The following is a 13,470-nucleotide window of genomic DNA, read 5'->3' as shown; positions in this document are numbered from 1 at the left end:
TTTACCTTTTCCCCAGTTATTGGTCTTAGGTGAAGATCTGTACACAAGAGTTGATGGATGACATGTAAGGAGGGCAAGATGAAGTACAGATATTCTGATAATACAAAGATCTTCCACTTGGAAGCTTCATGGAATAGAACTGGTGAGGAGAGCCCTGATTTGTGCTTGACATTATGAAAGGATTTCTTCTTTTTTCAAAAATGTGATTGGGAGAATATTTTTAAAATTCTAGATGGATGGGCTCCCTCATCAGTAACAATCCTGTAAACATTTTTTTCCTGCTTTCTTCTGAATACTGATTCCTGGTTGAGGTGAGGATGACTGGTTCCCTCTGGTATCTTCCCCCTAGTTCATAAACTAAAGTGGCCACTTGTGAGCTTAGATAATGTGTCAAAAAGTTATTGGACTATAGCATTTATCCCAGCCAAGCCTGATCCTGCTCTTGCCTGTTGTTCACACTTGTGCTTCCAGGATGGTGATCAAGAGGGGGACCTCTAGCTGAGTTTTCCTTCCCTATTACAGGGACAGTGAAAGTAATTGTGCCCCTAATGCAATCACAACTGAGATCAGTGAACACGGCAGAAATCAGGACTGCCTTGTCTTTGTGGCTCAGCTACTTACCAAATAAACACAATGAGCCATTGGGCAAGCTGGAACAATCCCTGAATCAGCACTGAGGGTAGGGATGTGGGTTTAATTAGGATTATGGAGCAAATTGAATTGGCTGAGTGGCATTTTCTAATTTGTGCATTCTAAAATTTAAAAACTGTCTAGGTTTAACCAACACCAAGCAATGCAAGAACCTTTCCGTTTGTGGAAAAATTATAATATGCTCATGTCCCAGATGTTTTGCATCTTTGCTTACAGAAGCTTGGTGCATTTTATAAAAATTTGTTAACTCCAAAAAATCATTAATTTGTGGCTAATTGGGAAATGATACTGGAGATTGGCTGTTGTATTTACCTACAGAAGAGAAGCTGCCCTTAACAAAATTAGTTATTTTCTGAAGCTCTTTAAATAATTGTGAAATATATGAATGCAAGCATTTATAGCTCAATTTTATTGCAAATTATTGGGGGGGGGGGGGCTTATCACCTGTAAACCCTTCCTAATGTATTTATACTTTTCCTCTACATTTTATATGGTGCACTGCTTTATTATCTAGTAGATAAAGGAACTGATTTTCAAAGACTGTAAATACTGTTCGAAGCTGTTAGGAACATGGCATTGATAACCAAGTCTCTTGTGATTTATGTTGACACTCAAGCTCCAAGATTTTGTTACAATTGAACACTTCCTTTTTAAAGTACGTGTCATATTATCTCAAACTATTCTCATAAACTAGTTTATTAATTCATGACCGCATAAATAAAATTCATTTTCACTAAATTTGAGCAGACTGTACACCTAACCGTTTCAAAGTCTAATTCAGTGAATTTAAAATTCTCGTCACATCTTCAAATCCTTCTGCGACATTGCCCTGTTCTGTCTCTGAACCTCTTCCAGCCTTCTCTCTCCTTTCAGTACTCTTTAATCCTCTCAATCTGGCGTTTTGTATATCCTGCCCTCCCGTTGCCCTACAATTTGTGGTAGATTCTTCAGCTGCCTCAGCTTTATTTACTAAACATCTCCACTTCTCTTGCTTTTTTTAAAAAAAAACTTCCCAAAACCTGCCGTTTTGATCAAGCTTTTCATCAGCACTTCCTATGGTTTGACCTTTGTTCCTTTTATCTGTTTTATTCCCTTTCCCTCGCAAAGCTTCTTGGAAAGTCTTGTGCAGTAAAGCTGCTACATGAATGTAATAAACTATTGTATAACCCAACCTATTAATTAATGCCCTTCGTCCATGAACTTGCTCTTCTCCGAAATTAATGTGCAACAACATGGGTTTAATCATCACACTGACCTTCCAGTTCGTCCTCAGTTCTGAACAATCGCCAACATATATTTTTTTAATGTGTTAATGTATCTCATTACTTGCGACTCTGGCATATTTTTGCACCAATTAAAATGAAGGAATCAAAAGAAAATATTGAAAATCTGAAACAAATAGGAAAAAAACCCCCTCAAGACTACGTCAGGCCACTCCCCGTTCGTGGAGAGGAGAGAGAGTCAATGTTGTGGCTCGCAGCCATTTACAGAGGCTGAGGCTGAAGTCAATGTTCAGAGCACAGGGCTGCAGCGTTCCCGGGAGAAAGATGCAACATCAAACGGAGGGGCTTTCAAACAACCTAATGCTACTGAGGACCTAAAGCAGAGTGACCGACATCAAGACACAATATATATATATATATATTTAAACAGGATGATGGTCATCCTCCCTGGGCTGGTCTGAACGGATCTGGTTCATTTCAAATCCGGTACCAATCGCCCGCGATGCAGAGGCGGTGGTGTCCCGGCCGTGGTAACACCGGGCGGAAGTGTATGAGGGAAAATCTCGGTGTGGCACCGAGCGGAAGTAGTGTGGGGAGGGCCGGCGGGATGGTGCAGACACGGAGCGGCTGTCGGACTCCGCTGAGAAAGGTAAAGCGTGGGGCGGGCTCCGCATTCACTCCTCCCTCCCTCACTCACTCACCCCCGCCCGCCCGCTGTTTGTGACAAGGTCCCGGGGGTGGTGCAGGATGACTGGGCCCAAGTGCCGGGCCCCGAGTTTAAAGTGCTGGCCCGAGACACGTGCGGCGGGTGTGAGCGGTCCAAGATGGTCTGGTCAGCGACTGAGACCCTGGGGGTAGAGGGGGCAGTGAGTTTAGAGGAGGCAGGGCAAGGCGAGCTCGGATAGAGACTGAAATCACTGAAGATGAATCGCGCAGAGGGTGAGGAGAGGAGAGGACGGAGGATATAGTGGGGAGAAACTTGGGGTGGAGACATGATAAGGGTGGGACAAGGTGAGGTGCTCGAAGGAGCAGAAAGTGCCTGATGATTGGGGAAGAGAGACCAAAGTGTCGCTTGGTGATAAGGGCCACACCATCAGTTTGGACGGGACAGGTGCTAGAAATTATGGCCAGGCGGGGAGGCTTTGATTCAAACAAGGTGTTGCCATCCCTGAATCATGTTTCAGTCAAAGCCAGGATGTCAGTGCAGTCATCCACAACATGGTCATGGATAGCAACTGTAAGGAATCTTACAACACCAGGTTATAGTCCAACAGCTTTATTTGAAAATCACAAGCTTTCGGAGCTTTCCTCCTTCGTCAAGTGTGTGAAGGTTTCCATCAAAGCACCGCATAAATAGTCACAGAACAATGCCTGGTGATTACAGATAATCTTTCCAACTGCCGCGCAACAATCGCCAGACAGGAGGGTTCCCTCCCAGTCGGGGAACACTTCAGCAGTCAAGGACATTCATCCACCGACCTTCGGGTAAGCGTTCTCCAAGGCGGCCTTCGAGACACACGACAACGCAAAATCGTCGAGCAGAAATTGATTGCCAAGTTGCGCACCCACGAGGACGGCCTCAACCGGGATCTTGAGTTCATGTCACGCTACATGTAACCCCACCGGGGGGGGGAAAATAAGTTATCTGTTTCTAATACAACTGGCCATTCTTTCTCTCTCTCTCTGTCTTTGTAGTCTGACCGCTGGCGTAGTCAATGGTCTTAGTTGTAACGTTCCCCTGTCTGAACACCATCCATGCAGAGGTGTGATAACAGGCAGTTGGAAAGATTATCTGTAATCACCAGGCATTGTTCTGTGACTATATATGCGGTGCTTTGATGGAAACCTTCACACACCTGACGAAGGAGGAAAGCTCCGAAAGCTTGTGATTTTCAAATAAATTTTTTGGACTATAACCTGGTGTTGTAAGATTCCTTACATTTGTCCACCCCAGTCCATCACCGGCATCTCCACTTAATGGGTAAAGGCACCGATCCCTGGTTAGTGTGGATTCCATGATGGTTTACTGGCTAAATAATAACTTGCTATTTCCTTAGATGAACGGCCTGATATTCTGTTAGTTCTATGAACTACCTCCTGTTCATTTGTTTCTGAGAGGAACAACCTGTTTGCTAGTTTCTGCTCTCAGCTTCTCACAAACTAAGTCTGTTAGTTTCCTGATCAATGCTCTGTCTCTTACAAACTAACAATCATCATTTCAGGTCTTATACAGCTTAGGAGTAAGACTCACTGTATTCAGCCCTGACAATTATTTGCAAAAGTGGTATTTCTGGCACGATGCAAAAATGTTGTAATGAAGGAAAATTCCAGAAAAAAGAGCCAATTAAGCTTCTTACTGACACTTACCCAGAATCAATCGTCTACCATCCTCACTGTAAAATCAAAATACACTTATTATCTTTGTCTTTTTTTTAGGAGGCAGAATCTAGAATAAGGACACCCATTATTCAAAGAAAGACCAGGAGCAGCAAATTTAAAACTCAGTCAGAAACCATTACTGAAGCTCAACACGAAGAGCCAGACACCGTTCAAGAGCTGGTCACCCTTCAAGAACCAGATGCCATCGAAGTCCCAGGGGTGGTGCAGGATGACTGGGCCGAGTGCCAGGCCGCGAGTTTAAAGCGCCGGCCCTCAGGGCCCGAGACACGTGCGGCGGATGTGAGTAGTTGAAGATGGTCTGGTCAGCGATTGAGATCCTGGGAGTAGAGAGGCAGTGAATTTAGAGGAGAGGGGGAAGGGGGAGCTGAGATGGAGATTGAAATCACTGAAGATGAGTTGTGCAGAGGCTGAGGGGAGGAATGGACGGAGGATATAGTGGGGAGAAACTTGGGGTGGGTCTTGCAGTTGGTGGTGAGGGTTTCAAAGGAGAGGTGAGAGGGGTGGGACAAGGTGAGGTGCTCGAAGGAGCAGAAAGTGCCAGATGATTGGGGAGACCAAAGTGTCGCTTGGTGATAAGGGCCACACCATCGGTTTGGGCGGGACAGGTGGTAGAAACTATAGCCAGGCGGGGAGGCTTTGATACAAGCCACGGTGTTGCCATCCCTGAATCATATTTCAGTCAAAGCTAGGATGTCAGTGCAGTCATCCACAATATGGTGATGGATGACAAGGGCCTTGTTCGCAAGTGAATGGACATTCTGGAGGGAAATGTGGAGAGGTTCAGTTATTGATTAGCTGACAGAGTATAGGGAGGGGTAGGTTTTTTTTATTCGTTTATGGGATGTGGGCGTCGCTGGCGGGGCCAGCATTTATTGCCCTTGAGAAGGTGGTGGTGAGCCGCCTTCTTGAACCGCTGCAATCCGTGTGGTGAAGGTTCTCCCACAGTGCTGGTAGGAAGGGTGTCCCAGGATTTTGACCCAGCGACGATGAAGGAACGGCGATATGTTTCCAAGTCGGGATGGTGTGTGACTTGGAGGGGAACGTGCAGGTGGTGTTGTTCCCATGTGCCTGCTGCCCTTGTCCTTCTAGGTGGTAGGGGTCGTGGATTTGGGAGGTGCTGTCGAAGAAGCATTGGCGAGTTGCTGCAGTGCATCTTGGGATGGTACACACTGCAGCCATGGTGCACCAGTGGTGAAGGGAGTGAATGTTTAGGGTGGTGGATGGGGTGCCAATCAAACGGGCTGCTTTGTCCTGGATGGTATCGAGCTTCTTGAGTGTTGTTGGGGCTGCACTCATCTAGGCAAGTGGAGAGTATTCCATCACACTCCTGACTTGTGCCTTGTAGATGGTGGAAAGGCTTTGGGGAGTCAGGAGGTGAGTCACTCGCCGCAGAATATCCAGCCTCTCACCTACTCTTGTAGCCACAGTATTTATATTGCTGGTCCAGTTAAGTTTCTGGTCAATGATGTCCCCCAGGATGTTGATGGTGGGGGATTCGGCGATGGTAATGCCGTTGAATGTCATGGGGAGGTGGTTAGACTCTCTTGTTGGAGATGGTCATTGCCTGACACTTGTCTGGCGCGAATGTTACTTGCCACTTATGAGCCCAAGCCTGGATGTTGTCCAGATCTTGCTGCCAGCAGGCACGGACTGCTTCATTATCTGAGGGGTTGCGAATGGAACTGAACACTGTGCAATCATCAGCGAACGTCCCCATTTCTGACCTTATGATGGAGAGAAGGTCATTGATGAAGCAGCTGAAGATGGTTGGGCCTCTGGACACTGCCCTGAGGAACTCCTGCATCAATGTCCTGGGGCTGAGATGATTGGCCTCCGACAACCACTACCATCTTCCTTTGTGCTAGGTATGACTCCAGCCACTGGAGAGTTTTCCCCCGATTCCCATTGACTTAAATTTTACTAGGGCTCCTTGGTGTCACACTCGGTCAAATGCTGCCTTGATGTCAAGGGCAGTCACTCTCACCTCACCTCTGGAATTTAGCTCTTTCGTCCATGTTTGGACCAAGGCTGTAATGAGGTCTGGAGCCAACTGGTTCTGGCGGAACCCAAACTGAGCATCAGTGAGCAGGTTATTGGTAAGTGCCGCTTGATAGTACTGTCGACGACACCTTCCATCACTTTGCTGATGATTGAGATTAGACTGATGGGGCGGTAATTGGCTGGATTGGATGTTGGGGTGTTTGTAAGGAGGTTGCCATGGTTAACCCCCAGCTTGAGTGCTGGGCGGGAAGGTTGGAAAGAGAGGAGGATGGGGCCGTTGAATATTCTGCTGCTGCAGAGGTGCCTCGATGGGCACTACAGAGATTGCCGAGAGGAGCACAGAGGGAGGCTCTGGGCTCATTCCAGGGGGATTCAAGCCTGGAATGGCAGTGGGGGAGTAGGAAGGCATAGGAGTAGCGATGGGTTGGTATAAGGATTGGAGAGGCAAAATACTCTCCGGAGGGGTGGGGGGGCGGTGGAGATGCTGAGTGACACTGGAGGGAAGGGCCCCATGAGGCCCAAAAAACGGATAGAAATGGGCATGGTTCTGGAGTAGCAGCCAAAATGCGCACACAAATGGACACAGAATTCTGATAAATAGGCTTGGTAGAGATTAGAAGAGACCTGTCCTGGTCATAGAGAACCTTCCCGGTTACTCCAGGTGTGTTGTATCGGACGGATCAAAAGTGAATACACTCAGTACCTAATGTTCCAATAATTGTTACAGTATCTGATTATCCAACTCTCAACCCACATGTGGAAAACCTCACGATCAACAATTCCACCAAACACTAAAAATGAACAGAAATTATCCTTTTTTTTAAATGAGTCTCTTTCTTTAGTGGATAAAGACACTGATCCCTGGTCTGTGTTGAGTCTTCAATGGTTTAATGGGTAAAGGCACCGATCCCTGGTTAGTGTGGATTCCATGATGGTTTACTGGCTAAATAATAACTTGCTATTTCCTTAGATGAACGGCCTGATATTCTGTTAGTTCTATGAACTACCTCCTGTTCATTTGTTTCTGAGAGGAACAACCTGTTTGCTAGTTTCTGCTCTCAGCTTCTCACAAACTAAGTCTGTTAGTTTCCTGATCAATGCTCTGTTAGTTTATAAGAGACAATCACCATTTCAGGTCTTATACAGCTTAGGGGTAAGACTCACTGTATTCAGCCCCGACAATTCTGTGCATGTGTGATATTTCTGGCATGATGCAAAAATGTTGTAATGAAGGAAAATTCCAGAAAAAAGAGCCAATTAAGCTTCTTACTGACGTTTACCCAGAATCAATCATCTACCATCCTCACTGTAAAATACACTTGTGTCTTTGTCTTTTTTTTTAGGAGGCAGAATCTAGAATAAGGACACCCATTATTCAAAGAAAGACCAGGAGCAGCAGATTTAAAACTCAGTCAGAAACCATTACTGAATCTCAACACGAAGAGCCAGACATTGTTCAAGAGCCGCACTCCGTTCATGCCCCAGGGGTGGTACAGGATGACTGGGCCAAGTGCCACGCCGCGAGTTTGAAGCGCTGGCCGTCAGGGCCCGAGACACATGCGGCGGATGTGAGTGTTCGAAGATGATCTGGTCAGCGATTGAGACCCTGGGAGTAGAGAGGCAGTGAATTTAGAGGAGAGGGGGCAAGGGGAGCTGAGAATTTTTTTTTTATTCGTTCATGGGATGTGGGCGTTGCTGGCGAGGCCGGCATTTATTGCCCATCCCTAATTGCCCTCGAAAAGGTGGTGGTGAGCCGCCTTCTTGAACCGCTGCAGTCCGTGTGGTGAAGGTTCTCCCACAGTGCTGTTAGGAAGGGAGTTCCAGGATTTTGACCCAGCAACGATGAAGGAACGGCGATATATTTCCAAGTCGGGATGATGTGTGACTTGGAGGGGAACGTGCAGGTGGTGTTGTTCCCATGTGCCTGAGACTGAAATCACTGAAGATGAGTTGTGCAGAGGCTGAGGGGAGGAAAGGGCGGAGTATATAGTGGGGAGAAACTTGGGGTGAGACTTGCAGTTAGTGGTGAGGGTTTCAAAGAAGGGATGGGACAAGGTGAGATGCTCGAAGGAGCAGAAAGTGCCAGGTGATTGGGGAGAGAGACCAAAGTGTCGCTTGGTGATAAGGGCCACACCATAGGTTTGGGCGGGACAGGTGGAGAAATTATAGCCAGGCGGGGAGGCTTTGATTCAAACCAAGGTGTTGCCGTCGCTCAATCATGTTTCAGTCAAAGCCAGGATGTCAGTGCAGTCATCTACAATATGGTCATGGATGGCAAGGGCCTTGTTCGCAAGTGAACGGATATCCTGGAGGGAAATGTGGAGAGGGTCAGTGATTGATTAGCTGCCAGAGTATAGGGTGGGATGGTAAGGAGGTTGCCATGGTTAACCCCCAGCTTGCATGCTGGGCGGGAAGGTTGGAAAGAGAGGAGGTTGGGGCAGTTGAATTTTCTGCTGCTGTAGACGTGCCTCGATGGACACTTCAGAGATTGCCGAGAGAAGCACAGCGGGAGGCTGTGGGCTCATTCAAGGGGGATTCAAGCCTCGAATGGCGGCAGAGGAGTAGCGATGGGTTGGAATAAAAACAGAAAATGCTGGAGAAGCTCAGCAAGTGAGGCAGCATCTGTGGGGAAAGAAACAGAGTTAACGTTTCACTCAAAGACCATTCGTCAGAACTGGAAGACGTTAAAAGGCTTTTAACATCTTCCAGTTCTGACAAAAGGTCTTCGACTTGAATCGTTAACTTTTTTTTCTCCACAGATGCTGCCTGACTTGCTGAGCTTCTCCAGCATTTTCTGTTTTTATTTCAGATTTCCAGCATCTGCAGTACATTGCTTTTGATTTAGCGATGGATTGGGATAAGGATTGGAGAGGCAAAATACTCTCCGGGGTTGGCGGGAGGGCGGGAGGGAGATGGAATCTGAGTAACAGGAAGGGGAGGACACAGGATAGAAGGGCCCGAGAGGAGCCAAGAGGACAAAAAACGGATAGAAATGGGCGTGGGACTGGAGCGGCAGCCAAAATGCACATGCGAATGGACACACAGAATTCTGGTTAAATAGGCTTGGTCGAGATTAGAAGAGACCTGTCCTGGCCATAGAGAACATTCCCCGTCATTCCAGATAAGACATCAAGGCGGATCAAAAATCATTACACTCAGTACCTAATGTTCCAATAATTGTTCACAGTATCTGATTAACCAACTGGCAACCCAGATGTGCAAAACCTTAACATCAACAATCCTACCAAACACTAAAAATGAACAGAAATTATCCTTTTTAAATGAGTCTCTTTCTTTAGTGGGTAAAGGCACCGATCCCTGGTCGGTGCGGATTCCATGATGGTTTACTGGCTAAATAATAACTTGCTAGTTCCATCGATGAACGGCCTGATATTCTGTTAGTTCTATGAACTACCTCCTGTTCATTTGTTTCTGAGAGGAACAACCTGTTTGCAAGTTTCTGCTCTCAGCTTCTCACAAGCTAAGTCTGTTAGTTTCCTGATCAATGCTCTGTCTCTTACAAACTAACAATCACCATTTCAGGTCTTATACAGCTTAGGAGTAAGACTCACTGTATTCAGCCCCGACAATTCTGTGCAAAAGTGATATTTCTGGCAAGAGGCAAAAATGTTGTAATGGAGGAAAATTCCAGAAAAAAGAGCCAATTAAGCTTCTTACTGACGTTTACCAAGAATCAATCATCTACCAGCCTCACTGTAAAATCAAAATACACTTACGTCTTTGTCTTTTTTTTTAGGAGGCAGAATCTAGAATAAGGACACCCATTAGTCAAAGAAAGACCAGGAGCAGCAGATTTAAAACTCAGTCAGAAACCATTACTGAATCTCGACACAAGGGGCCAGAAGGCGCTCAGGGGCCAGAAGGCGCTCAGGGGCCAGAAGGCGCACAGGGGCCAGAAAGCCTTCAGGCTGACTCGCATCCCTATACAGTACAGCCAACAGAACTGAGTGACAAATTGGAATTAAATGACCAGTGCTCACAGAGCACCATCGTAGAAAATAATGCAGAAACAGAGAGGGAAAAGCTGACTGAAACAGAAACTCATGAAAATGATCTGACTGAAATAGATGAAGAAACAAATGATGACCAACTGGAGGATAACGGAAGAGATTTAGATCACAAAACCCAAAGTGAGACTCTACCCGTTATCTGTTTACTGCTTAGCAGTGATGAAGACAAAGATGTCTTGGGTGACAATGACAGTGATGTGTTGGAAGAGTCCAGCAAAAATGTTATATCTGAACCCACTGTTTTATCCAAACCCTCTGCCATTCTTCCTGATGCAGCAGGAAGTTCTTTGGCAAAGGGTAGTGACCTGTTTGTGATTGACACACAACCTGGAATAGATCAAGATGCAAAATATTATTTGGACTCGAGTGAAAAGGAGGATAGTGTCGAAAGTGAAGAAGAAGTTGTTGACACAGACGAGGAGTCAGACGAAGAGGAAAAAGATGATGATTTTATCGATGAAGATGATGAAGATGATATTTTGAGAACCAAGTCTAGCTTGTAAGTAAATTGTTAAAGGCAAATCATGTTTAACTAACTTGATTGAGTTTTTTGATGAGGTAACAGAGAGGGTTGATGAGAGCAATGTGGTTGATGTGTATATTGTCAGAATGAAAGAATCTGTATGGTTCTTTTTGATAAAGTGCCACATAATAGGCTTGTCAGCAAAATTGAAGCCCATGGAATAAAAGGGACAGTGGTAGCATGGGTACAAAATTGGCTAAGTGACAAGAAACAGAGAGTAGTGGTGAACGGTTGTTTTTCAGACTGGAGGAAGGTATACAGTGGTGTTTCCCAGGGGTTGGTACTAAAACCACTGCTTTTTTTGATATATTAATGTCGTGGACTTAGGTGTACAGGGCACAATTTCAAAATTTGCAGATGACACAAAACTTGGAAGTATAATAAACAGTGAGGAGGATAGTGATAGACTTCAAGAGGACATAGACAGGCTGGTGGAATGGGCAGACACATGGCAGATGAAATTTAATGCAGAGAAGTGCAAAGTGATAAATTTTGGCAGGAAGAATGAGGAGAGGCAATATAAACTAAAGGGTACAATTCTAAAGGGAGTGCAGGAACAGAGAGCCCGGGGTTGGTGGGGGGGGGTGGTAAATGTCCACAAATCGTTGAAGGTGGCAGGGCAGGTTAAAAAAGCAAATGGGATCCTGGGTTTTATAAATAGAGGCATAGAATACAAAAGCAAGGAAGTTATGTTATAAAACACTGGTTTGGCCACAGCTTGAAGTATTGTGTCCAATTATGGGCACTGCACTTTAGGAAGACTGTGAAGGCCTTTGAGAGGGTGTAGAAAAGATTTACTAAAATGGTTCCAGGGATGAGGGACTTCAGTTACATGGATAGACTGGAGAAGCTGGGGTTGTTCTCAGAGCAGAGAAGGTTGAGAGATGATTTGATAGAAGTGTTCAAAATCATGATGGGTTTAGATAAAGTAAATGAAGAGTAACTGTTCCCATTGGCGGAAGGATCGAGAACCAGAGGACACAGATTTAAGGTGATTGGCAAAAGAACCAAAGGCGACATGAGGAAAAACTTTTTTACGCAGCGAGTAGTTATGATCTGGAATGCACTGCCTGTAGAAGCAGATTCAATCGTGGCTTTCAAAAAATAATTGGATAAATACTTGAAGGGAAAAAATTTGCAGGGCTACGGGGAAAGAGTGGGGGAATGGGACTAACTGGAATGCTCTTACAAAGAGCTGGCACAGGCTTGATGGGCCGAATGGCCTCCTTGTGTGCTGTAACTATTCTATGATTCTATAAAGAAATAGTTTAAATACTGGCATTTATAAAGCCCTTTATCACATTATCAAAGCACCTCAAAGCACTTGAGATAATGAATTACTTTTGGAGTGCAGTGACAGTTGTTAAGTAGGTAAAGGCAAGCAGTTAATATGTTTATATAAAAGTTTTGAGAGTGCCTGAAACATTCCTGACACCGCACTTTGTATAAAACACCGCACTTTGTATAAAACACCAACAAATCACAACTCGAACAGTTTTTTAAAAATAAAATTAAATAGAAAACAGAAAGAAACCAGGCATTTCCTGTTTTTTTTCTGAACTTGGGACAAGCTGGAGGAGTTAGTCAGATAACAAGGAGAGGAGCTGAACAACTGCCAGTCTAGGGAAACTTGCAACAATGACAATATTTAGCCATATAGACCGCATTCTCACATGGAGTACCTGAGCATTGGCCTTAAAGCAGAGCTTTCCAAACTATGGCCTTTGGCCCATATCCAGCCATAGGTGACCCTTGTAGTCCACTGCACAAAGTCCAACCAACTCCGTTCTATTTATGCTAACGTTTCTTACTCACTGGTTTGTTCTATTTGAATTTCATGGACCTGGAGGTTTGGAAAGGGCTGCTCTTCATGCTGTTGCCTCATTGATGGATTAATCCTCCATCAAAACATCTAGACCTATTACTATTTGCAGCTTGAGATATATGGAAGCTAATGGGAACATTGATTTAAACTTTATATGTGGCCGTCAAGGGTCCATGAAAACGGGAAGCTTGGATACTTCTGCCATAAAAGTTAGCATCGACACATTGCAACTGTGCTCCAGAGCTCAGACAACCTGTGAGTAGCCCAGGGAGTTCAGCTAGTATTTAAATAAATCTGCTGCTGGGGTTAAACCTTCATGGCGACTTGGGAGGAATGGAGGTGACAAATCAAAGTTATCGAGGTGGTGTAAACCAACAGAATGAAATTCATACTCATTTACATGGAAACAATTGACTTAGTTATTGAGAGTGTCTCCCCTCCCTCTCTCCCCCCCCCCCCCCCCCTCCTCTGTGAGTGTGTGTGTGTCCCCTGCCCCCGTAAGTATGTCTCCCCTCCCTCCCTGCCCCCCCGCACATGAGTGTGTCTCCCCTCCCTCCCTGACCCCACTGTGAGTGCATCTCCCCTCCCTGCCCCCGCCACGTGAGTGCGTCTCCCCCCCCCCCCCACGTGAGTGCGTCTCCCCCCCCCACGTGAGTGCGTCTCCCCCCCCCCCCCACGTGAGTGCGTCTCCCCCCCCCCCCCACGTGAGTGCGTCTCCCCCCCCCCCCCCACGTGAGTGCGTCTCCCCCCCCCCCCACGTGAGTGCGTCTCCCCCCCCCCCACGTGAGTGCGTCTCCCCCCCCCCACGTGAGTGCA

At 46.0% G+C, this 13,470-nt stretch overlaps 1 protein-coding gene across 3 annotated transcripts in view; it reads left to right on the top strand.

Moving 5' to 3' along the window:
- Positions 1-2,107: 2,107 nt before the first annotated feature.
- Positions 2,108-13,470, top strand: part of dnttip2 (deoxynucleotidyltransferase, terminal, interacting protein 2) — a 25,542-nt gene continuing 14,179 nt past the window's right edge. Inside the window, exons 1-4 of one of the 3 annotated variants that reach the window (XM_067989947.1) lie at positions 2,108-2,523; positions 4,311-4,553; positions 7,619-7,843; positions 10,033-10,805. In XM_067989947.1, coding sequence (XP_067846048.1) covers positions 2,377-2,523; positions 4,311-4,553; positions 7,619-7,843; positions 10,033-10,805 — 1,388 coding nt within the window. In that variant the 5' untranslated portion in view covers positions 2,108-2,376. Of the gene's footprint in view, positions 2,524-2,613; positions 2,685-4,310; positions 4,554-7,618; positions 7,844-10,032; positions 10,806-13,470 lie in introns of those variants that run through there. The other 2 variants (XM_067989948.1, XM_067989949.1) reach the window with 2 other exon arrangements.

Source organism: Heptranchias perlo, chromosome 9 (assembly GCF_035084215.1).
Source record: "Heptranchias perlo isolate sHepPer1 chromosome 9, sHepPer1.hap1, whole genome shotgun sequence".
NCBI lineage: Eukaryota > Metazoa > Chordata > Chondrichthyes > Hexanchiformes > Hexanchidae > Heptranchias > Heptranchias perlo.
This window is presented reverse-complemented; position numbering and strand designations above follow the sequence as displayed.